Source organism: Chaetomium globosum, genomic scaffold (genome assembly GCF_000143365.1).
Source record: "Chaetomium globosum CBS 148.51 scaffold_8 genomic scaffold, whole genome shotgun sequence".
NCBI lineage: Eukaryota > Fungi > Ascomycota > Sordariomycetes > Sordariales > Chaetomiaceae > Chaetomium > Chaetomium globosum.
In genome coordinates this window covers 427008-451697 of record NT_165983.1, presented here as the reverse complement: position 1 = coordinate 451697, position 24690 = coordinate 427008, and the positions used below count along the sequence as shown (strand labels likewise).

General features: G+C 56.3%; 7 protein-coding genes and 1 non-coding gene across 8 annotated transcripts; 5 read left to right on the top strand and 3 right to left on the bottom strand.

Annotated features, from left to right (window-relative positions):
• Positions 1-190: 190 nt before the first annotated feature.
• CHGG_10859 (uncharacterized protein) lies at positions 191-520 on the top strand (the record flags this gene model as incomplete). The annotated part of the gene is made up of 1 exon (XM_001226125.1): positions 191-520. One exon carries the CDS (start codon positions 191-193, stop codon positions 518-520), a length of 330 nt encoding a protein of 109 aa, XP_001226126.1.
• Positions 521-2223: 1703 nt separating this feature from the next.
• CHGG_10858 (40S ribosomal protein S2) lies at positions 2224-3174 on the top strand (the record flags this gene model as incomplete). The annotated part of the gene is made up of 3 exons (XM_001226124.1): positions 2224-2517; positions 2592-2849; positions 2911-3174. The coding sequence occupies 3 exons, from the start codon at positions 2224-2226 to the stop codon at positions 3172-3174; spliced, it is 816 nt and encodes a 271-aa protein (XP_001226125.1).
• A 6894-nt stretch (positions 3175-10068) lies between these two features.
• Positions 10069-11264, top strand: CHGG_10857 (uncharacterized protein; the record flags this gene model as incomplete). The annotated part of the gene is made up of 3 exons (XM_001226123.1): positions 10069-10439; positions 10508-10933; positions 11165-11264. 3 exons carry the CDS (start codon positions 10069-10071, stop codon positions 11262-11264), a joined length of 897 nt encoding a protein of 298 aa, XP_001226124.1.
• Positions 11265-12908: 1644 nt separating this feature from the next.
• CHGG_11222 lies at positions 12909-13019 on the bottom strand. Its single transcript has one exon. It is a non-coding gene; the product is annotated as a tRNA-Leu (tRNA).
• A 326-nt stretch (positions 13020-13345) lies between these two features.
• Positions 13346-14665, bottom strand: CHGG_10856 (uncharacterized protein; the record flags this gene model as incomplete). Its single annotated transcript, XM_001226122.1, has 1 exon — positions 13346-14665. The coding sequence occupies one exon, from the start codon at positions 14663-14665 to the stop codon at positions 13346-13348; it is 1320 nt and encodes a 439-aa protein (XP_001226123.1).
• A 2003-nt stretch (positions 14666-16668) lies between these two features.
• Positions 16669-19499, top strand: CHGG_10855 (uncharacterized protein; the record flags this gene model as incomplete). Its single annotated transcript, XM_001226121.1, has 2 exons — positions 16669-16861; positions 16963-19499. 2 exons carry the CDS (start codon positions 16669-16671, stop codon positions 19497-19499), a joined length of 2730 nt encoding a protein of 909 aa, XP_001226122.1.
• A 693-nt stretch (positions 19500-20192) lies between these two features.
• Positions 20193-21863, top strand: CHGG_10854 (uncharacterized protein; the record flags this gene model as incomplete). The annotated part of the gene is made up of 3 exons (XM_001226120.1): positions 20193-20926; positions 20970-21088; positions 21148-21863. 3 exons carry the CDS (start codon positions 20193-20195, stop codon positions 21861-21863), a joined length of 1569 nt encoding a protein of 522 aa, XP_001226121.1.
• A 681-nt stretch (positions 21864-22544) lies between these two features.
• CHGG_10853 (uncharacterized protein) lies at positions 22545-23589 on the bottom strand (the record flags this gene model as incomplete). The annotated part of the gene is made up of 2 exons (XM_001226119.1): positions 22545-22640; positions 22705-23589. 2 exons carry the CDS (start codon positions 23587-23589, stop codon positions 22545-22547), a joined length of 981 nt encoding a protein of 326 aa, XP_001226120.1.
• Between the last annotated feature and the right edge of the window lie 1101 nt (positions 23590-24690).

The window sequence follows — 24690 nt, the reverse complement described above, 5'->3', positions numbered from 1 at the left end:
CAAACGCACCAACCATCGCGATGGAACGCTTTGTACCTATTGTTCACGCCGTCACGGCGGTCTTCACCGTGATTGAGTTGGGCCTAACAGCTTACCGTAAGCCAACACCGATCTCCACCGGCACGACTTCAACCCTAACCACTTTTTAGTCGTGAGCCCCTTGTGGTGGACGCCAAGCATCCTGTCCTTCATGGTCTTCAACTCGGTCTGGACCCTGCTGCTGCTCGCCTACCTCTTCCTTACGCCGCTCTACTATGCGCGCTTCTTCCACGGCGTCGTGGCGCTGGCCCTCGAATGGATCACCATGATCTTCTGGTTCGCCGGCTCCATCGCCCTTGCCGCGTACTGGGGCTCCCCACGATGCGACGGCAACACTTACTGCGGCTCGACCGAGGCGGCGATTGCGTTCGGCTTCTTCATCTGGGCTCTCTTCGCCTTCCTCGTTTTCGTCGATACCCTGGCGTTCTTGCGCGGCCGCGGACACTCTACCGCTCAACCTAAGCCCAACGTTGTCGTATAATGGTAGTCCCGAGAAGGGAGTTGTTGGATGGCAGAAGGAATTTTCAAGGATGTTCGGGAGGCGCATGATTTTAGGATGACGCTGGGTAATGGGGGAGGTAGGGAGCGGTCAGTTGCTGATGGAACACTGAAAGACTGGCGACACACATATCAACTCAGAGATACCCTTTCATAATAGCGATGGCTTTGTAATATCGTTTCAGGCAGCTTTTATCCAATGTACCAAGATCTGCTAGCGAATATGGAGTTTGATGATGGAAATGGCTTGATATTCGAAATCAACCACAGATAACCCTACCATACATAACCCTGGAAGTTGGGTGTAAGTGGCGTTTCGGTGTCGAGTCATCGGTGAGAGTACAGTGCTAATACCGGAGTTACGGTGTAATTACTGTGTTCGGCAGGGGCAAGATTACAAAACCGACCAACAAGGCCCACTCTCTCTCTTCCACCAGCCAACATCGCCTCCGAACCTCGACGCTGCATCGCTTTCTATCGCGCAATAAACTCCGACGCTTTCTCAAGTTACGAAACCACAATCCCAAAATGGGCAAAGTCCACGGTTCCCTCGCCCGTGCCGGTAAGCGACCCCGAAAACCACCGGCGCATCCACCCGCTCCCGCGAGACCCGGCGATTGCGTTGGATGATGAGAACAGGGTGCTGACAAGAGCGCGCAGGCAAGGTCAAGTCGCAAACCCCCAAGGTACGGCATCCCGCGTTGACGCATGCCGAATAGTGACCCCGAAAGTATCATGGCGTTAACACATCACCCCCTTTTCGATAGGTCGAGGCCCAGGAGAAGCCCAAGACGCCGAAGGGCCGCGCCCACAAGCGTGAGCTGTACACCCGCCGCTTCGTCAACATCACCGTTACTGCTGGTGGCAAGCGGAAGGTAGGGGATGCGTTTTCTGGATGGAGGGGGATGCGCTGACTGAGACGTGTAGATGAACGCGAACCCGACTGCTTAGACGACGAGAGGGGATTGAGGGGGACGAGGAGAGAGGGTGGAGAGGGGGTGTAAATGTGGTGGGGGCTAGAAACATAGGGGATGGCCCAACGGCGTTTGGACTCGGCCGGCTGTCTGTATGGGAGGATGGAAAGCCATGGTTTGCATGGCTGGCGGTTCTTTCTGGCCTGTATTTCAGGCGAGTAGGCGTTCAGGTCGCGGGATGATATCATGCTTGTTGGGCGGCTTATTGCTGGATACCAAGTTGACGTGATTTTGCTCCATCTTGTGAAAATGCGCGCCAGGTGTTCGTCGTGCTGCCCAGGTACTTAGTTGTCCGCGACACAATCGGACAGTCTTGTTTTTTAATCCCTGTTTATGTGTGAGGTAGCCTTGATTGGCGATATGAAGGGTTTGTGGGTATAGTGTTCCCTCCATCGTAGTTACTTCACGAGTAAACAATCATGTTATGGCGGCCTCGGTGCTGGTGATGATTCCCCTCCCTCACCTAGGTGAGTCGGCGAGCATTGATCGGCTTAGTGGAGCCAGCTGGCGGCCATCGGCCCCACACTTTCCGGGCTCAGCAAATTGCAGCCTGGAATTCAAGGTTCCACAAAATTTTAGGGTTGATGCTTGGCACACGAGAATTTCCCAGCAAAAAGCTTCCCCCACTCTCAAAACGTCGAACCGACAAGTGCTCGACCGAGTCCCACGACGACAAATCGATTCCCGTTCAACGACATCGACAATCGCAAAAATGGCTGATCGGGGAACTGGTGCCCGCGGCGGCGGCTTCGCTTCTCGCGGCGGTGATCGTGGTGGCGACCGTGGTCGCGGTGGTGACCGTGGCCGTGGCCGTGGTGGTCGCCGCGGTGGGCGTCGGGGCGGCAAGAACGAGGAGAAGGAGTGGCAGCCCGTCACCAAGCTCGGCCGTCTCGTCAAGGCCGGCAAGATCAAGAGCATGGAGGAGATTTACCTGCACTCGCTCCCTATTAAGGAGTACCAGATTGTCGACTTCTTCCTGCCCAAGCTCAAGGATGAGGTCATGAAGGTGCGCACGACGATACACTGGTCGGCCGATTCGCATTCAGCAGATTTCTAACAAGCTATTTTTACGCGAAACAGATCAAGCCCGTCCAGAAGCAGACCCGTGCCGGTCAGCGCACCCGGTTCAAGGCCATCGTCATCATTGGCGACTCCGAGGGCCACGTCGGTCTCGGTATCAAGACCTCCAAGGAAGTGGCGACTGCCATCCGTGCCGCCATCATCATCGCTAAGCTCAGCGTCATCCCCGTGCGTCGTGGTTACTGGGGCGCCAACCTTGGTCTCCCCCACTCTCTGCCCACCAAGGAGAGCGGCAAGTGCGGTTCCGTCACCGTCCGCGTAAGTATTCCGAGACGTATGAGGTTTTTGGTTACATAAGGTGCTAACTGGGTTTCCTCAGCTTATCCCTGCTCCCCGCGGTACCTCTCTCGTCGCTTCTCCCGCTGTGAAGCGTCTCCTCCAGCTTGCCGGTGTTGAGGATGCCTACACCTCGTCGTCCGGCTCGACCAAGACCCTCGAGAACACCCTCAAGGCCACCTTCGCGGCCGTCTCCCACACATACGGCTTCCTTACGCCCAACTTGTGGAAGGAGACCAAGCTCATCAGGAGCCCTCTGGAGGAGTTTGCCGACACCCTCCGGGACGGCAAGCGGTACGCTCAGTAGAGTGCTGGACGAGGGTGAAGCTCGGTCAGTGGGGAAATGTGCTTCGGGGCGTCTGTGGATTTTGACTTTGCATGGGCTCCGGCAATGGCATAGGATGAGGCTATCGAAAATTTAAGACGATCGGCCTAAATCAATTTTACGATTTACCAACCACGCTTCCTGGTGCTCTGCTTTGTGAGAATCTGTTGTCCGCCTTGGAGCCTTGTGGAACAAGACTCAAGTCTCTGGTCTCTACCCTGCTACTCTCTCCACCCCTGCCTTTGCTCATTTTTGACACCGATGAGCAATGTGATATTATTATATATCCTACTTGCCGACCTTGGCTTTGAAATTCTGCCGCTACGGCGCCATCTTCCCGACCACCACTCTACTTGTCCCGCGTATCTCACACCGTCCAGAGACTCGTCCTTCTCGATGCCTCTTCATTTTTGCTGGCTTCAAGGTCCTGCGTGTTGATCAAGGCAGTGTGTTCGTGCTGTTAGGTTCTTTGAGCGCCACCGCTGAAAACTACACGCTTCGGAAGGCTCTCTCACCATTCCAACCACCATATCCTCCGGTCCCTCCTCATCTTCTACCTCGCTCACATTCTAGCTAAACTATATTGCCGTACAACGGCACAATGGTTTTCTCCCTTCCATATCCTCCAGTGCCGAGTCCGTCGGAGTACTTCTTCCTAACCCGCCCGAGAAGGGAGAATCTAACTCCAAACTCCAATTCCCATATCCACCACCCACCCTCTCACGTCCAGCCCCGGGAATACTTATTCCTGCTGCCTAGCACGGAAGACGCACAGCCGTTGACCCCCTTCCAGCCCCATTCCACACTCCTCCCACGGTTTCTCGGTTGTCGATTGGTGCCTCAGTCCGCCGAGACGATGCGGCTCACAGCATTCTCTCTTCCTTGTCGTTGGTTTGGGAGGATGTCGGTTTATTTCGGCGTGGTTGGTACTTGCTTGTTGGTATTTGGGGGGTTCTCTCGTCAGGGCACCTTCTCGTCTCGGGTCTGCAGGTGCTTGCTTGGTGGGTCGCCATATGTAGGAAGATGGTTTGGCGTTCTCTTTCGCAATACACCAGCTGTCGAGCTTAGTCTTGGGCCTCACGCTCCTGATTAGGTCTAGGGTCGTTTGGGTCTTTGAAGGTCGAAAGTCCTGGGTGGTTCTTGGTCTGCTTCGGGAGCCCTGGGTTGGGACAGGACTTGTCAAATAGGTGATAGGGGTCGGCTGGGGTTCTTGGTATGTTCTGGGTTATGGGGTTGGAAGGGCGGTCGGTAGACGACAAGAGGCGGTTGGTAAAACCCGGCGTTCGGGGGATTTCCACTTTTGTCCATCGTTGGTCGCCGTCGGAGCGGGTTGTCTCTCATGACATATCGTGTTATACGGCTTGCGCTAGGCGCTTCGTTGTTTGACGCTCATCGTCCAGCTCGTTGGCGCGGTCGGCAGTGTAAGTGGGCAAGTGTCGTCGTTAGTTTCTCTTCTGTTGAGTGACCCGGACTAAATCTGATCATTGGGGAGACACCCAGCTTCAAAGGGCCAGTCATACACCGCTGTCTGCCTCGCATATCTCCCGAACAGACCCCGTGCCATCCCGGCCTGTGATCCGAACTTTCCGAGATTTCCCCGACTCTTCTCTTGCTCATGGTGACGACTCGGGGCGGACATGAGGGAATCGGTTCTTGTGTGCCGAGACACAGTAGGAGGAGCAAGAAGAAGACTAAAGATTATGATGGTGGCTGTTGTGGGGTGGCGCAGATGGAGAGGAGCCTCCAAGGTCTTCCACGCCCCTGTTGTGCATGCGTGCTCACGGCCGGGTTGGCAACAAGTTGCGGGAATTGTTCGATGTCCCGGGTAGGGCTGAACAATGTACGTAATGGCTATCCCGATGGTTGGATGTTTCCCCCGTCTCGCGAGATCTCCGCGGAGGTCCCGAGCCAAGTCCCTGCCTCAGTCACGATGCCAGGGCAGTGGTACTGGGTCCCGTTCCTGGCATGCGTGCTGTCACCTGCCACGGTACGCACCGGGGCGGGGATACGACACCGGGACGGCCCGCCTGCTGGTGGGATCGGCGGCTACGACCGTAGGGTTATTGTGACATCAACGACGGTGGTGTTCTGGTATGCTAGGTTGTGGGACAACTACACATATGTTCCTACACATCGAGGTCCTTCGTGCCTAGGCACGTGGAAACCTCTGCATCCCATACTCCGGGGCTTCCGACCTCATCGTACCAATCCGGCTGCCCTCCTTTCCCCCCTTTTTGCGGCAGGCTCGGCCGTACCCGGTATTGCCCCGAGCCGGGCACGGCGGGAGGCCGGCGCTTCAACTTCGGAGGCACTTCAACTTCGGAGGCATTTCAACTTCAGAGGTGTTACGTTCACACAACAACTGTCTTCTAAGAAGGCATCATGGGACCAGACGATGAGAACATGCAGCGATTACACACGCTGCAGATATAGTTCTGATTCCCCCTCCCCTCCGCTGGCTGCGAACCTCTTATCTTGACATGTCGTTAGCAGCGGCGTTGAAGTCGGGCCAAGACGAGCAGTTCAGGGGCTTAGTTGACGGTTAGCAACCTTGGCATCGTCGGTACCCAGCAACCGTCAGGACTTGGCTGCTTTTGTGGAGGCTTCCAAGACCTGTCAAGATTGCGCTTGGCTTGCTGACAAGGCACCTGATGTTGCTTAGTTTGAACCAATCTTTTCTTGAAGGATGGAGAGCATGTTCCAAGATACCTTCCTCCTTCGTTACTTGTTTCGCAACATTTCTACCTAGCGTCGGAGCGATCTTCTCACTGGGGAGCATGGTGTTTATCCGTGTAACTTCTCACCTGGCAGACTGTTGCGACAAATGGGCTAATGATGGGCAGTGGTGGGAGGAGGTGGTCCGAATATGCTCCTGCGTCTGCTTGTCTCCCAACTCCGCCAGTCTGTGAACGCCTATCATGCGATGGGAATGCGTCCCAGCACTACAACGAATTGCATGGGGGATGAGGTCGCTGTAGAAGTGGGCAGCCGCTTAAGGCACCCAGGGAATTATTTGTCCATGCCCGAGCCACGGCACGATATTGATCAGTCTGCGACGACTTCGAAGAGGGGTGTGCGGAGAACCAGGCATTCCGACCAAGCACGTTTTGCCGTGGTGGTCAGATGTGTAACTCCCCTTGGCAGACGTGTTTGCACTGCTAAGCTTTCGTTAGCACAACGGCAGTTGTCCTGCATGAGGTATCAGGAGGGGAAGAGTCATGTCTCGTGCCCTCGGCGTTGAGGAGCGGTGATCGGTATCGAGAACTGGAGTCGTCGGTGATCCGGGACTGGAACTTCATGGCGATCAACAGTCCTGGGCATGCCAGGTCGACGAAAAGAGCAGGTATCGGCGGGCCAAGTTGAAGTTTTCAAGTTGCCATTCGAGCCAGTTCACGAAAAGTGGGTGAATGTAACCACACCTGACAAGTGTTCCAAGTTCGAGATGTCTTCCTTCCAATCTCTTCGGATAAGTTACCACACAGAGGACAGCAAGAAGCAACCTGCTGTCGCATGGTGTTGAAGGGTGGGAAGCTTTCCGATGGCACTTCGTTGGACTGGTCTGTTGGTGTCCCCGTTGGCCATGGAACAAACCAACCCATGCTCCCGAAGACGCATTTTTGACCGTTTGCAGAAGGTCCAGCTCGGTCATTTCCACTTCGCGGGCGAGCCGACTTCCCCGTCATACCTGTCTTCGGGAACGGCCACTTGAAGCATCCAAAAACAGTTTCAAAATTACCTTTGCATGGTCGTTCGGCTTGGTTAAACTAAAGGGTGTCATCGCGTCCAATGCGACAAGCTAGGGAGGGCAAAGCGCGGCGGGAAAGCTACCCATGGATGGGAATCTTGCACCTTGTCATCGCCCGACTTTAGCCAAGCGAATTGGAAGAATTCTGTGTTCTTCCTTGCATGGGAAGCGCCGCAAAGCCATTCAATGGGTTTGCGCAGTTAGAAGAGCAAACAGCGAAGCTTGTTCAGGCCCGGTAATTGCAGGCAAGTATTCTCGGCCGATTTGAAGGCGTCCATTGTGTTCAATGAGCTGGTATTTTTCTCTCGAGATTGTCGTCATGAATTCATGCGCGGTGGGTGGGAGGGACCGAAGGACCAAACGACCCCAACGTTTCTTCAAGTGGGGCTCGGGGGAGCTGAGATCGGGCAGCCTGGCAGCTCAGGGCTGCCGTAACCTTTTCGTTCGTAATACCGTAGCTTTACGTATTGCATACTACTCGACGCACATCCGGACAGGGGAGGTCCCGCTTTACTAACAGCACCCCCCGGGACCGCGGAGATGCCTCGAGGAAATCTCTGGTAATTGTTGGTTCGCCGAGGACCGAAATTCGGGGCGACCCCATCTTTCGCCAACATCCCGATTATTTTGTTGGGCACAGTGCGTTTCGCATCAGAGCGCGACCAAAACTCTCGACCCTCTTTATTTTGCATTTTCCGAGGAGGGCGAGATCGCAGCTCTCAACTTGCTCCTCGGCAGTTCTCTTATTTTCTCAATCGTTTTCTTTTTCCCCATAACTAGTTCCTGTGAGACCAAAACGATTACTCAGCTTTGCTGGTCCTCTGGGTGGTCATTGAACGAGCAGAGAAAAAAAGGGTGGTGATCATCGCTCTCGTCGGCCACTCTCGCACCCCAGAAACTTCAAAAATGAGACGGTGACTCTCCATCAGGAAGGTGCGACGGCCCGCTGGTCAGACGAAGTTGGGTCCAATTGCAAACCCCTTTCCGCCATCATTGTGGTTCTGCGGATCCGGTCCCGCACTGGGCCACCACCATCCCCAGGTAAAAACCGAAGTCGCCGGGCGCTCGGCCTTGTGTGGCCCGATCTGGGGAAGCGAACCCCGTTTATTATCGTCACCTGCCCGCCGATGAGCGTCGTCACGAAGCCCAATCTACATATCTTCGCTCTCGTGGATGTCCCGTTGTCCTCGGCACCATCGCTGCTCCGGTTGCCCGCGGTCGGCGGGGTTTTAAGGCTTTTGGCAGTGGCGGACGCACGCCGAGCCGGCAGTCAGGACGGGAGTCGACGGCGAGCAATTGGCAAGCTGCCTTGGGTGCTGCTTGGCGACCATGTGCTTGTTTTCGAGGAACCGCCCTTCCTGCGGAACTGCAGCGCGTGGCGCCCGCCCAATGAGTTGCTGGGCGATGATGATGCCGATCTTACCGCCTTGGCACCAAGCCCGCTAGCGCCTTGGAAGGTTCGATGACAGACCTCAAACATCTTGTATGCCACATCGCGAAACCGTCGCTCGAAAGAAGCGAAAGAATGCCAGTTCGCGCCAGCCCGGCCAGTGCCCCAAAAGATATACAAATATCCTTCGTCAGGGGTCTCCATCCAATAACTAAGACCACGCTGCAACCGCAATTACTTTGTAATCCACCCAACCCTAGACGTTACCTCCATTCTGCAGCATTGTGGAGCAGTCACAATTCATCCAAGGTTTGCAGACACACGCCCGCCAGGACCTGGCGTTAGACAAATCGGGTTAGGTCCCGAGACACTGCTCGGAATGGGCGTTCGCATCAGGGAAGTGCCCGATGAAAAGGTTCGACAACCCTCATCTTTCGAAACCATTTCCCAAACGCCCATCTGGTACGAATAAGGTGGGCTGCTTGGGAAACGGGGTAAAAACGGGGATGACGCCCCAGCAGGCACCCTCCATTTGCGTCCTTGTTCAATACCCGTGTTTCCATTGAGCCGGCACCGGGGGCCCTTTTTGCGTTTACCCCAGACATTGCTCGACGATCACCCCAAATTCTCGCGTCATCTGGGGATTTCGCAAACTGGAGAAGCACAGGCAATAGGGCTTGGCTCTGTCAAGGCTACAGAGGCCATTTCTTTCTCATCAAAGTGCTTGCGGAGTATACCCACCAGAGAGTGTTCTATGGGTCAGACATTTTCCGTATTTCTCTCCCGGGCCTTATTCAAGATAGTTGCAAGACACGGCACGAACAAACACGTATCTCTAGGGCCTGCCTGTACCGTGTCTTTCTTTCCCCTTGCCTCCGGACCGAAAGACCCCAGGTTCTTCAAGCTGGAGACCGCACCGGAGGAAAGCATTTTCTCCACCTCTGAGGGATCGGGGGCGGAGATTCCCTCGCGTTAGCGTGGGGAGGACAGCTCCCATTTTGTCAGCACCCCGGTAGTGCAGGGGACCTCCATGATTTTGGAGACCTTTGTTCCTGACCCTCTGCCGCCCAGTGGTCCGCTTTCTCGTCTGAACAGTGAGGGCGAGTGAGGGCTCTCCTGCCCTACCGTCCCCGCGGGCTCCAGTCGAAACGGCCATTCGGAACGGCCTGTACAAGGAAGTAGCCTGTCCCGCAGACCGCCAACGGATTCGGTACCTTCCCCGAGCTCCCGTCGAACCGCCGGTGACTGTCACTGATGGCTCGGGAGGGAACGACAGCGCACATCAACCCCGCTGTAATATCCCGCCTGGCCGTGGCAGACCCTGGGGTTGCGAACCTTCGAATATCCATCTGTCCGGAAATATGCAGCTCGACCCTATCACAGACCGCTCCAGACTGACACGGGTTGGGTGGGCAGGGGGTGTGGAGGGACCCTGGACTCCTCGACCCGCACATCCTGTCAATGGCGTGCCGCCTGATTTGACGATCCCCTAGCGATCGTTGCTTGCTGCTCTTCTCTGCACGGTAACCCCAGCGCCAACCGGCCGTTGTGTATCGTCGGGCTCTCTTGCCGTATATGAAGGTCGTTACCCCCGGTGTTGTTTCCTGGGCCTCCTTTCACCTCGTGGTTACTCTCCTCCTACCTACCTACCGCACAGACTGGTGGTTTGGGATCAAGCACAACAGGGCCGAATATTTTATTATATTTCCCGAGGGTCTAATTCATCGGTACGGAACACACAATGGCCGACACGGTTCAGACGACGGCGGCCGAGAAGGATATCGCGCAGACGACGGGTGCTGCGACGCATAATGGCGTGAACCCGGCGGTGGTGCACCGCGGCTACGACCCCCGGAACCCGATGGCCAACATCCACGCCGACGACCAGGCCCGGCTACCCGCCTTCGGTGGTGAGTTCCAGCCCGGTCTCTACCGGTCGGTCGAGGCGCGCAAGTTCGCCAACCCGGCGCCGCTCGGCCTCTCCGCTTTCGCCCTCACGACCTTTGTGCTCTCGGCCGTCAACATGAACGCGCGCGACCTCACCGCGCCCAACATCGCTGTCCCTCTCGCTTTTGGCTATGGTGGTCTCGTCCAACTTCTCGCCGGCATGTGGTAAGTTCAGAACGCGCGCGCACACACACACACACCCTAGCCGGACATTGTCTGACAACTGCGCCCAGGGAAATGGCTGTTGGCAACACCTTCGGTGCCACCGCGCTCTCGTCCTACGGCGGTTTCTGGATCGCCTACGCCATCCTGCTGACTCCCAACTGGAACATCGTGGGCCCCGGCGGGCCATACATCCCCCTGGACGACCAGGGAAATCCCGTTTCCAACATGGCTGACTCGGCACTCGGTCTCTTCCTGACGGGCTGGTTCATCTTCACCACCATCCTGCTGCTGTGCACGCTGCGCTCGACCGTCATGTTCTTCATGCTCTTCTTCACCCTCGACCTCGCCTTCCTCATGCTTGCCTGCGGCCACTACGCCAAGGACAACGGCGTCGCCGACGTCGCCAAGAGGCTCACCCAGGCTGGTGGCGGCTTCGGCATGCTTGCCGCGTTTTTGGCGTGGTACAATGCCTTTGCCGGTATCGCTGACAGCAGGTATGTTGTACCCCTTATCCTTGTTTTTCTTCTCTTCCTACCGTCATCATCACGAAAGTGGTGTGGTCTGCCCCAAGCCTTCTTGGCCATCCCTGCATCGAGGGCCAAGCCCAGCCATGGCGCGCGCCAATGCCGTCACCCAAGAAAACGCCCAGCTTTTGCCTTGTTTTTCTTTTTGAGCCGCACCTGAAGCATGGAATGTATTGGCTAACGCAATTGGTTTTTTTACAGCAACTCGTTCTTCCTCATCCCCGTCTTCCACTTCCCGTGGTCTGAGAAGGGTCGCGAGGCCAGGCTCGCCAAGACGAACAGCCACACGGCTGCTGCCTAGACGGGCATGCGACCGGGATGTTGTCATTGCTGTTTTGGACATTGATTTTTGTTGGATTGCGTGTGTTTTTTTTTTTTGGTGTTTGTGTGAGAGCGGGATCCGCAGCCGCTGCGTTGTGTTCCGCGGAGAGCGACATATGGTCCATGCATCGCATACCCCGTATTGCTCTCTGGACGCGGCGCAATTGTGGGGTGCGGATCTGGGAAACCGGCAGCGTGGAGTGGATTAATGCGAGATGATATCCGCTGTAATTTTATTATACCAACAAAAGAGAGACGGGCTTGTGGTTTCCCCCGCGCACTATGGATCCTTGACGGTGGAATCGAACTGGGTTCTGGACCTTCGCTTCTGGTGGTGCTCTCTCTCCACGTTTCCACTCTACAACAGCGCCTTCCCCGGTTTCTGAGATGAAGGACCATGCCCTGCGCAACTGCCGTCAGATGGATCGTCATATGACGGTGGAGGCGCTGGTGTCAGTTGTGGAGAGCCAACCTCCTTTTCACAACTCCGCCCGTCCGCCTCAGGTTTCTATTTTCTCCAGTGACTGTTGCGGGGAGCCGGGCTCGGCATCCTGCTCGCGGTGTGCCAGAACAGCGACTCCGCCCTTGGCGCACGTGTGGCCAAGCTCCCCAAGCATCAGACGAACCGCCGCCTCCAAGTTCTCCTCACAACGACGTCAGCGTTTGGAGTTTTTGACCAACGCGATCGGACTTTGTGTGTGTTGTGGGAGTGTGGTGACCCACGATCGTGTCGCACCGATTACACAATTTCATTCATACCCGCTGCGTTTCGTCAGACTACAGGCGGACAGCGGCAGCGGGGATTTTCTATTGCCATCCAGCTCAGCCAATGTGTAACCAATCGGTCGGAAAGTCCAACCCCCCCAAGTGCTTACACAGGGGACGAGAACGGGTTGCTGTCCTACCAGTTCGTCCTCCCGCCAACGTGTAAGACTGGCACAGAACGTGCGTCCCGTTCTCATGGTGAACAAACAACAAACTCTTGTCTTCCTTGCGCCAGGTTCCCCAGCATCGTCTCGACCATCCACCCCCTCGTCTCAGCACTACGTCTCGCTGTACTACTGCGGCTTTCTCCCGCCTTAGGAGATCGGCTATCTACATGGCGATCCCCAAACAACTTAAGGGCAGCGAGTCATTTTGGTAGATACGGAACTTGCCCGCCTTGTCATGGAGATCCCGCCGTCACAGCGTACTGTGTATAGTTAGGACGCGGCGCTTGGAAAATGCTTGTTCAGGGTTATATGTCGGTCATTTGTGCGCCCCAGGTCGCATGTATGTACGGATTACATAGCGTATATGGACCCATGTTGGAGTAAAGCTTTCCCTTCGGTCTATGGCCGATCAACCCCGGCCCTGTCTCAGATGCCTTCCTGCTAGCCACGGCCACATTCTCGGTGCAAATCTCACATCTTGTCAGGGCTTCGGTGATGCCGGAGCTAATTATTCGGAGACAATGAGACAGCCTAAGCCAGCATAGGGTAGCCACATGGTGACCACGTGGACGCAATGTCGGAGAATAACAAAAGGAGATTTGGGGATCTGCACTCTAACTAGTCGGGCCAACTAGTAGGAAAGCTGCCGCTGTGGGAAAAAAAATGAAGTTTACCCACATGGGAAAAAGTTATGACAAGAGTGGGATTCGAACCCACGCCCTTTCGGACCACGGAATCTTTGGGTAGATTTGGATTAAGGGTAAACCTTAACGTGGCGCCTTAGACCGCTCGGCCATCTTGCCTGTCTCCTTGTTGTTGAATGGGTGACTGCTAATTGACCACATCAGCGCACCTGACCTCCACAACGCACCACGCAACCACACGCAACCACACCCTTCTTCGACCTCCCCACAAAATGCCCAGAAGGTTTTGCCCAGCATTTTGACAATCACACAATCACATAATCAACTCATATCAAGAAGGGTAACAAGAAGGGTAAACAAGAAGGGTAAAAAGAAGGGTAAAAAAAGGGTCAAAAAAATTACATCTTGAAATCTACGATGCTTTGATGCGCAATACAATAAGCCTAAAAAATAAGCTTAAAATAGGTATGCTACAAAGATCCAAGCTATGCCCCCCCAAACCCGCGCGTCAAAATCTCCGTGATGTCGCACCCCGGGGCAAATCCAAGGTTGGTCATAAACTGCGAATCGACATCCACCGCGTCCGTGTATTCAATCGCGGCGAGGTCATCCAGCAGCGCATCGACATCGGGACTAGGCCCAAGCCCTGTCGGCGGGATAAGAGGGTACGATGGATGGAGGTCACGTTGTGTTGATGCCGCCGTTGTGGATATCCCCGGCATCGTGGCCATGCCAGTTCCGCCGGGATGGTGTGCGTGCATGTCGCTGCCCTGAGGGATTGGCATCGACGTGTTGGGGAATGAGTTTTGATATAACCCCATGCCTGGGCTCAAAAATGAACCGTATACCCGGTTGCGCGAGTCTGATTGCCGGCGGTGTCTTGTGGCCAGGGTATTGTAGAGGAGTGGTATAGAAGGTTCTGCGTAATCCATCAGGGGGTTGCTTGGGGCGGAAGAGTGAGCTGAATTCAGTGATTCTAGCGTGTCTTGTGTTGGTCGAGAGAGGGCGTCGAGTCGTGGGCCTCGGACGCTCGAAGCCCGCCTAGCCGCGGGTTCTCGAGAAGAGAAGCCTGTAACCAGACGTTGCAGCAGATCTTGGTTCTGCCCCCCAGACCGGAGAACGTATTCCTCGTTTGCGAGTGATGCGATACAGGCGGAAAGGAAAGGAGGCGTGCTGGACCGTCCGAATTGCCGCTGGTATTGACCTAGTGTGTCATGCAGCAGAAGTAGAGGTGTTTCTGTACGGGGTTCGGCAAGGGCGCGAGCCCATAGATAGGTTGCCCGGACCAAGTAGGGCGTTGGAACCGAAATGGTCCCACAAGCTTGCGAGATGACAAAGTTGCTGATCGGTAGACTTGGGTCTATCGCCTGCTGTAGTTGCGTGGCAAACGCGTTCGGCGCCCCTCTCGGCATCGAACCCTGCCTTCTCATGGTTCTTTCTTCGGCAACAACTTTGACAATGGCGTAGAGTTGGTTGAATGTGCTCAGGCGGAAGGCAGGGCTTCGGGATGAGTTGGAACCCACGTTTCCAGGCCCGAAACCTTCGCATGGCGTCCATGGTTCCCACTGGTCAGGTCCGTTCTCGGAAGCCATCGGCAAGGTAGCGAGGTCCTCCGCCCTCAGGTGTGGCGGTCTGCTGCATCGGACGGAGAGAATCGTGTCGACCAAGAAACAAGACATCAAGGCCAGTCCCATCCTCTGCCCGTCTTGATCTTGGGTGCCATGCTGAATGGTGTCAGGGTCGAGGAGAATGCGGGTGGCACAACCAATCAACAGCCCAGCGCTGGTCAGCCTGTCCTGTCCCATGTTTACCAGGCTGAGCAGCAGGAATGCGCGAGCATGGTGAGATTGAAATGGCCCGTGCTCCGATGGCAGAAGCCCTCGAGCGGTGTCATAGATGTTGCTTGGGGAAACCTCAGGCGGGTGGGTGTGATGCGACGCAAGGGGCTTAGAGTTACCAACATCTTGGGAGGATGCCAGCGCCAACGCAGCCCAGAGGACGGAATGGGCCGCAGATGAATCGTCTTTTGGATCGATGGTGAGCCCCTCGTCTGGGTAAGCATATGAAGCTTGGAATAAGTCTTGTTTGTCCAAAATGGGTAGCCAGGAATGCGTGTAAGAAAAATATATGTCTAGTAAGCGCCAGTGATTGGCGGGGAGCCGAAGACGTCCCGGGGCCGCTTGGGGAGGTTGATATGTATCGTTTGACGGCATCTTACCGGGCCGCTCAGTGCCCGGCGGGCAATGCCCAAAACTCATTCGCCTAGATCTGGGGGTGTCCTGGGCGGTGGATTCCGCGTCTGGCGCAACTAGATCAGTCTGGTTGTGTGCTCGGCCTGCATCGCCTTCCGTATCGGTTCCATCTGCCGACGGAGAGAGTGCGCCTCGGGCAGGCGAGGGCGCCGTCTCCCCAGATAGGATGCGGTCTATCCCTCTGTGGACCCGACTTTTCCTCCACCTTTTCTGCAAACGGTCCGCCCCGCCAGGGTCTTTTCCTGCCAGGAGTGGGAGCCCTTGGCCGCCCTCTTGGGTGAGGTGAGCGCTGAGGGTCTCCTCACTACCAGGTATCTTCTCGAATACCCAGCCAAGAGCTAGCTCAAGGGTGCGGATGTAGCCAGTCTGGACACCCCTCTTTTTGGGGCTCACCTCGTAGGTGCATGGCCGGTTCTGCGATATGCAAGAGTGGCATTGGGGTTGTTTACCGTCGCATCTCTCTCGTGCCGCACGGCACTGATCACAGGCCCTCGACACCCGCTGCCGTTTGGCGGGAGCGGGCTGGGCTGCAGGTACCAAAACCTCAGGCTGGGGAAGGGGAACGTTGTTTGGGTTGTTGGGTGTTTCGGCTTCGGTCACCCTCCGCTTCGGTGGCATCGCAAAGGGGGTGGGTGCGCCTAAAGGCCGACGTAGGAAGGATCACACCAACACCGTAGTCGCCGATGTACCATGTCTGTCGGCTCAGAACCATAGTCCTCCGGGGTTGCGCACCGCCGCCACAGCCTGGTGTTCTTTAGGTTCGGAAGAACGCAGTGCCGCCGGACCAGGTTCTTCTAAAGCTGATCAAGAAGAATGGAACCTGGGGTTGGGGTTTGCGGAGAAGTTCTGGGGAAGTGGTCCGATGTTTTGGCTGGACCCTCTTGATACCGTATATTCGGCTGCAGTCGCGGGTGTGGTCGGTCTGTGGGCCGACCGCCAAGGTTACGCGCTCGGGCTGGTCCCCGGATAGATACCGCGCACCCCAGAACCGGGTTTCTCAGATCAAACTTCGAATTGATGACAATTGCGCCTGCGCTGCCAAGTTTGTCTCAACCATGTCTCGTGATGAGACGGGTTCACCAGGGCGAGGATGGCTCGATGGATGCTGCAGGGAGGGGGAAAAGCAATTAAACGAGTGGGGCTTTGCGGGGTGAACAATCATCCCCACATTCCCCATCACCAGCTGTCTTGGGGCCGTTGAGGACTGTCAAGCTGCCTCTGCCCTGGCAGCACTCGCTTCTCCCGGGTCTTCTCCAAACTCAAGCACACGGCAATTCAGACATTGCGACTCGCATTTGCGCACACATTTCCCTTTCTGGTCCAACTCATGACCACTGCGGGAACTGTACCCTTCCCTACGCACCCTCCCTTGGATTGGGTGGATTGGGTGGATTGGTCGATGCTTGTTTTCACCGTTGCCAGTTGACCCCGGGATTTGGCCTCTCGGGCCCGGACGACGACCTCTCAGGTTATCTACTCCGGTTCACATCGAGTACCTCGCCGTAGATGTTTCCCATCTCCTTGGCGATTGCCGTGTCTGTATCGCCAGCAGGATCATGACGTCTCCCGCTGCTGCTGGCGTCAAGCGCTCCTACGCCGCGATGGCCTTCGCCTGGGACGGTCAGCCCCAAAACCCGTCCGTCGAACCACGCCCAACGTCCCGGCCCTTCTCCTCCGAGAGCAGGGGTCCTGTATACCCCGCGTTGCTCCATGCAGCGCCGGTGATTTCGGCCGGACCATCACCCGGAGGTAAGGCGTTCCAGAGCCCCCCCGCCGCCGACCGTGCTGCACCATCTCTGCCCCCCCTCCTCACTCGTCTTCGGCCAAGCGTCCCGGCTAATGTTTCCTAGAGTACCGGTCGGCCTACCAGGTTTCACCGCGCAGAACTTCCAGCTCGGCAACAGCCAGCTATGATGCAGACACATCCATTATCATCGCCGGTATCCGGGGCGCCGGCAAGACAACGCTGGCGGTTATAGCCTCCTCCGCCATGAACCGAAAGGTTGTTGATCTTGAAATGGCTTTTCGCGAGGTGACCGGTTTCTCTAGTCCGGCTTACAAGAAGGCACATGGCGCCGTGGCTTGCCAGGCCCGCGAAGTTGCCATCCTTTACGAGGTCCTAGGGAGGCATGGCAAAAACGCTGTCATCGTTTGCTCGTGGATTGAAAGGGATATCCAGTCGGCCTTGGAGGGGTTGGGGAAAGTCCACCCTGTTATCTACATCCTCCGCGACCCCAAAGCCATCCAGAGCCATCTGAAGATTGAAACCCTCCAAAAAGCCAAGGACATCCTGGGTGCAAGCAGCACCTTCTTCAGAAACTGCACGCGCTACGAGTTTTTCAACGTCTCGGAGGATAGCAGTATGCCTGACGAATTCACAAACGAACGCCTTCCCTCGCCTTCGGCTGACCTTGACCGACCTACGGCACCGTATCTGACGCTGAAGCGAGCTGAGAGACACTTTCTCAAGTTCCTCTCGTTACTTCTGCCGAGCGGGTCCATCCCTTTTAACGAGTCGGCCTTCCCTCTGGCCTGCGTTCCTGCGGAAGTGAGGCGGTTCACCTACGCTATTTCTGTGCCGCTCTCGGCGTTAGCTCGGGGCGACATCGACATCCAAGAGTTCGAAATCGGAGCCGACGCCATAGAGATCATCGTCGACGACCTTGTGACCGATTACACCAGCCAGTTGCGGTCATCAACCGAAATTTCGTCGCACCGGGCCAGTGAAATCAGCCGTATAGTGGCCCAGTTCCGACGGGATACTGTTATCCCTATCTTTTTTCATGTGGCGTTTCCGGAAGCGGCACTCTCTGACGAATATTGGCGGTCTCTTTACATGTCATACATTCGCCACGGGCTACGCCTTGCACCTGAATACATCACTGTCGATTTGAGGCTAGAGAGTCACCTGCTTGCAAGTATCATCAGCGCCAAAGGAACCTGCAAAGTTGTGGGCAATCTCCAGTTGGAGGACGCAGACCCGCCCCTATGGGACGCGCCGTTATGGCGGTCGTACTATAAAAAGGCCCAAGGGAGCGACTGCAACCTCGTAAGGTTCACGAGGAGGGCGGTTGGCACCCCTGATAATCTAGATGTGCGGTTAATCCACCACGCCGCCGAGTCAACCCCGGGGCCGAAACTGCCGCTCATCGCCTACAACACGGGGGTGCTGGGCCGGACTTCAGCGTGCTTCAACCAAATTCTCACATCGGTTTTGCCAGAAGGCTTGCAGAAAGAGAACACTGGAACAACGACCGATGCCGCTATGGCCCTGCGACCGTCACTCACAGCCCGGGAGGCGACAGGGGCTTTATATTCATCATTCTATTACCACCCGATGAGGCTTTACGTCTTCGGTGCCAATGTGAGCTACAGTCTGTCTCCAGCAATGCACAACGCTGCTCTCAAGGCCTGCGGCATCCCTCATCAGTACGAACCTCGCTCTTCAAGCACCATCGCAAACCTACAAGAGCTCGTCAACGATCCTCATTTTGCCGGCGCCTCTGTGGGGCTCCCTTTTAAGGTCGAGATTATTAGCCTAACGCATTCCCTCAGCCGGCATGCTAAGGCAATCGGTGCCGTTAACACACTGATTCCCGTGCGGAACCTTAATCCTGACGGTAGCATCCCTGACGACGCAGTAGTATCCAACGGGGGCAACCTAGCTAGCCCGGTGAAGGCGCTTTACGGAGAGAACACGGACTGGATTGGTATCCGCGCCTGCATTCGTCGCGGCCTCTCTCCGGCCAATGCCGTGCGGCCCAGCAGTTCCGGACTCGTCGTCGGGGCCGGGGGGATGGCCAGGGCCGCTGTCTACGCGATGTTGCAGCTCGGAGTCAAGCACATACTCATCTTCAACCGAACACTCGCCAACACCGAGAAGCTGGTTTCACACTTCGAGACATTGTTGGCCCGTAACGGACTCCCCTTGTTTAGCTCCAGTACCGGGTCCAAGGAAAGGGCAAGATTTCATATTATTCGGTCTCGCGACGACCCCTGGCCAGAGGGCTACAAGCGCCCAACCATGATCGTCTCATGCATTCCGACGCACGGCGTCGGAGGGAGTCCAGCACCGGAATTCACGGTCCCGACCCAGTGGCTGGAGAGCCCCACTGGCGGTGTGGTCCTGGAACTTGAGTATAAGACACTCAACAGCCCCCTGCTGGAACAGGTCCGAAAGGAGGCTCATAGGGGTTGGGTGTCTATGGATGGATTGGACCTGCTTCCAGAGCAAGGCTTTGCTCAGTTTGAGCTCTTCACGGGTCGTCGAGCGCCGCGGCGTTTAATGAGACGGGAAGTCTTCAGGGCGTACCCTGACGACCATGGGCGTTCCAACTTTGCGCAACTAGAGCCACGGCTTAACAACATAGTCACACAAGAATCTTGAAAGACTTGGCATCTGCGGCTTTGAATGGTTCATAAAATCCCAGTGGTCGAGTGTTGAGTTGCTCCACGTACAATCAAAGCGCCTTGCCAATTCCAGGGCCAAGCCGGCGACCGTAGCCGACCAGAAATAGATATCACGGCCGGTCGGTACGAGTATTTCGGGAATCTCCGCCGTGGTCGGCTGACGTTGACGCCGGCCAGAGCATTCATCCCTAAATGCCGGCCATATCTGCCCCTAGCGTTTCCTTGGGGTGGGGTTCCCCCAGTATAGAGATGACAGCCGTTCGCAGTGCAGCTTGCAGAGGAAGACTGATCGACAACAACTATTGGCTTTCCGAAAACTATGATTCGCCATGCCGGCTTCCATTCCATTTTCTCCATGCAGTCTCCGGTGTGGGTTCTACTCCACGGTTCAACATTTTTCATGTGGAGGCTTGGCCCTTAGAAGATCCACGCGGCAACCTCGTGGAAAGGTAGGCTCCGAGTGTTTGGTAACTACAGGATGTTGCGCGGACCCTGTAGGGGTTAGCCGAGTTCCATGATGCCCTTCGCGTCATACCTATATAAATCTGAGTAACCTGGGGTTCACCGAGACTACCCCAGTTACCCCAGACTGAACCACCTTGCTTCCCCGTGGGGTGCCATCCGACTGTTTTCCCTTGGACAGGCAGACTTCATCGTTCAGAAGGCCCCGATGACGCTCCTCGAGCTCAAAGAAGACAGGCCGACGCCAAAGGCCGTCTACAACTGGCGAGTCTATGCCTGCGCCGCTGTCGCTTCCTTCGCGTCATGCATGATCGGCTACGACTCGGCCTTCATCGGCACCACCCTCGCCCTTCCCTCCTTCACCGAGGAGTTTGACTTTGCCTCGTACGACAAGGACGCCCTCGCCCTGCTCCAGTCCAACATCGTCTCGGTCTACCAAGCAGGGGCCTTCTTCGGCAGCCTCTTCGCCTATGTCACTAGCCACTTCCTCGGCCGGCGCAAGTCGCTGTTCGTCTTTTCCAGCGTCTTCCTCGTCGGCGCCGGCATCATGCTTGCGGCAAACGCCGAGAGGGGGCTGGGCCCGATCCTCGCCGGCCGCGTCCTGGCTGGTGTCGGCGTCGGCGGTGCCTCCAACATGGTGCCCATCTACATCTCGGAGCTGGCACCCCCGGCCGTCCGTGGCCGTCTAGTCGGCATCTACGAGCTCGGCTGGCAGATTGGCGGCCTGGTAGGCTTCTGGATCAACTACGGCGTCAACACGACGCTCGCGCCCACCCGGTCCCAATGGCTCATCCCCTTCGCTGTTCAGCTCATCCCTGGCGGGCTGTTGTTCCTCGGCCTGTTCTGGATCAAAGAGTCGCCGAGGTGGCTCTTTGCCAACGGCAGGAGGGAGGAGGCCATGAAAATCCTCTGCTGGATACGCAACCTCGAACCCACCGACCAGTATATTCTTGAAGAGGTTCAGTACATCGACAATGACATCGAGCGGTTCGAGAGAGAAGTCGGCAAGGGCTTCTGGAAGCCATTCCTCGCGCTCAAGCAGCGGAAAGGTTCAGTGGCGCTTCTTCCTTGGCGGCATGCTCTTTCTCCTCCAGAACGCCAGTGGTGAGTAGCAACTCGGACTCTCTTTGTATTGGAAACGACGTGACTAACACTCTGGGCAGGTATCAACTCGATCAACTACTACAGCCCGACCGTGTTCCGGAGCATCGGGATCACGGGCACCAACACCGGGTTCTTGACGACGGGCCTCTTCGGCGTCGTCAAGACCGTCCTCACAATCATCTGGCTGCTCTGGCTCGTGGACCACGTGGGGCGGCGCGGTATGCTCTTCGTCGGCGCGGCGGGCGGCTCCCTGTGCATGTGGTTCATCGGCGCCTACATCAAGATCGCGGACCCCTCTTCAAACCAAGACGGCGGCGGCAGCATGTCCGGCGGGGGCATCGCGGCCGTCTTCTTCTTCTACCTCTGGACGGCCTTCTACACGCCGTCGTGGAACGGCACGCCGTGGGTGGTCAACTCGGAGATGTTTGACCAGAACACGCGCTCGCTGGGCCAGGCGTCGGCCTCGGCCAATAACTGGTTCTGGAACTTTATCATCTCGCGCTTCACCCCGCAGATGTTCCTCAAGATGGAGTACGGCGTCTACTTCTTCTTTGCGTCGCTGATGCTCTTGTCTATCATCTTTGTCTATTACCTGATTCCCGAGACCAAGTCGATCCCGTTGGAGTCCATGGACCGTCTGTTTGAGATCAAGCCCGTGTGCAAGGCCAACAAGCAGCTCATGGAGGAGCTTGGTGCCCATAGCGCTGAGGACGCTTCGTTGTCGGCGGATGAGAAGGCGAAGCAGCGCCATTTGGAGAGGACGGAGAGCGTCTAGGTATGGGCGCGGTGTGTCAATGGGGATATTGGGTGGTTTCAGTAACTGGGGAACGGGTCGTGGAGGTTAATTGCTGGTTTAAGTTATCTGCGAGGGCGATTGTTTTGGTAATACCGTCAATAGCAAGCGCAGATTTGTGTTCAATCTACATCCACATTGCTGATTTAAGATACTTGTCCTGTTTCTTACTACTTCTCTTCAACTCAAGCCGAATACGTCTATGAATGGGGAGCAGCGGAAGGCCGCATGAAGCCCGAGGGCACGCCGCGCCATGCAAGCCTCCCTCTGTTAACAGCAGCCATGCCATCATCATTCTTCAAACTAAAAATATGGGACTGCTTTGTTACTGCTGTGCATACCAATATACCGGCGGAGTGCCCTTTGTTTTTTATTTGCCCATGGCCGTTTGTTCTTCACGACTCATAATATCGGGTGACGGCCGGTATTCACCACATTAGATATCCGCTAGCTCTTTTCATATACCAGCTCATGTGTGATGGAACTTCTATCCTTCTATCCCCCACAAACGCACTCAGATTATCCAAGCCCAGCTGGACGCAGTGTTCAGGGGTAAAGTGGAAATCGTCGTCACCGGCGACGGTAATATCACGATCGGGTCTCACTCTACTACGCAACGCCAACATAAATAAAAAATGATAGTTAATATGGTATAATATTTAGTCAAATCTTAGAGATCTCAGCTAACTTCGAAGCAATCACCTTCTTGACCTGGGCAACGGGGAGCTCACTCGTACTCCTACCAGTCCAGTACTTGTCCTGTCAACTCAAACTCGGTTAGCAGTGATAACCCACAACAGCAGAATCATAGTGATCAACCCACCTGTTCAATCCCCTGCCATATCAGCGCCTCAGTGCCCAGGATAACCTGCCACCCCGTCGACTCCGCCAACGCACCAAGCGCCGTGTACGGCGAGGGGTTATAGCACATCTCCAAAATCGCGCCCTTCCTCTCCTTGCGCAACATCACCTCCGTAATCCTGCGCAGCGTCTTCTCGCCCTCGGTCACGGGCGGAAAATCCGGAATACACGCGACAATCGCGCCCGGCGCCTCAAGCTCCTCCGCCTGCTCCACACTCTCAACATGCACGAGCCGGGCCCCGTACGCGCGCTGGGTGCACTCGGCCACCACGGCGGCGATTTCGCGCTCGTCGCGGCTAACGACGTAGATGCAGGTCGCCCCCAGCCACTTGTGCAGCGCGTAGACGGCCGACCGCGCCGCGCCGCCGCCGCCAACGACCATCGCCGGCCAGCCCGCGTAGAGAGCGCAGTCGGAGATATTTTGCACGAACGACTCCCGGATCCCGATTACGTCCGTGTTGGCCCCGCAGAGTAGCGGCCGCCCGCTGCGGCTTCCGTCGCGCCGTGGGCGAAGGAAGAGCGTGTTGCAGGCTCCGACGTCCCGGCACTCTTCGGTGAGCTCGTCTAGGTGGGGGATGATGGCCACCTTGTGTGGCATGGTCACGGAGGCGCCTGGGTTGGGGTTAGCGAGATGGATAGTGGTGTGAGAGGGGGTGCCGTGTGCCCGGGGAGGCGGGTTGGTGACATACCGTAAAACTTGGGATGCCGTATCAACCGGAGGAAGAGGTCCATGTCTGTTGAATCGAGGCCGGATCTGCTCCCAGTTCAGGCCGAGGCCCTTGTAGACAACGTCATGGAGGAGAGAGAGACATGGAGGCTGTGAGCTTCTGGCCAAACAGGAAGCCATGCTTGTCTAGCTGGTCGATGTGGGACCTGAGGTCCAGCAATGAAGTTTGTTCCTGCTTCATCGCGGTTGTGGTTGTAGTTGTGGTTGTGGTCGACATGGCAGGTGGGTGAAGGTTGGTGGTGGTGATGGGAGGACAGTTTTGTTGGTGATGGAGGTAAGATGCTGAAGTTGAAGGCGACACAGGTTGCGGTTACATGTAAACACGAGAAAGAAATGGTGGTCAAGGCTATCTTTGTGTGTGTTCCTTTCATCAAGTGACCCTACAGCTCTCAACAACACCTATCTAACCCCCACCCACGGCGCCTCGGCCTCGGATTCTGGAGAGGGAGCGGTGGGGTTGTTGGAGATGAGACCCAGCAAGGCGGAAAGCCGTTCTACCCGCCAGTCGCTGATGAGTTTGGCCTGGAATAAGATGCATCCACCCCCCTGCAAACTCGGGATGCAGCAGCGGCAACCCGATCGGCAGGGACTGTGCAGCAACTCGTGTCTCTTATCGGTAAACTGTATGTACGAAGTAGTTATATCAGTAATTTGAGCCGGGCACACTGTCAAAAGCGCACAGATAATGACTGTGATAACAACATGAGGGGGGAAGATTAGCAATGAACAGCACAGTGTGCCTCCATGCCATGCACGAGAATGCTGGCACACCAACTACCCCTGGCTAAATATTCATCCAGTGGCTCTATTGGTACAAAGGAGCCGCCTCTTCTCCACTCTCCACTCCATCACTTCCGGCCTATCATCCCCAGTGCGAACCCTCCCGTCTTTATGGCTCACGCCTTCCTTCTCCTGAATGTTAAACCTCTTGACTTTCACCAGGATGAAACAAGAGGACGTCATTCAAGGGGAAGAAGCATCACCCTTCCTTCCCTCTTCTGCTGATTCTTCTGCCGCCCAAACGCATAGCCTCTCGCTTATCTTCGGCTCCCATCGCTAATCTGAGATGCCGCGTGCCTAGCTGTTTGCACGGTGCCTGCCGGCATTGGTGACGTCTATCCAGACCGGGGTTGTACACCGCTAAACGCCGCCGTGCTACGTGCCACCGCGGAGAAAGGAATCTTTCACGGGCTCCCGCCCAACGAAAAGCGGGGAGAGAGA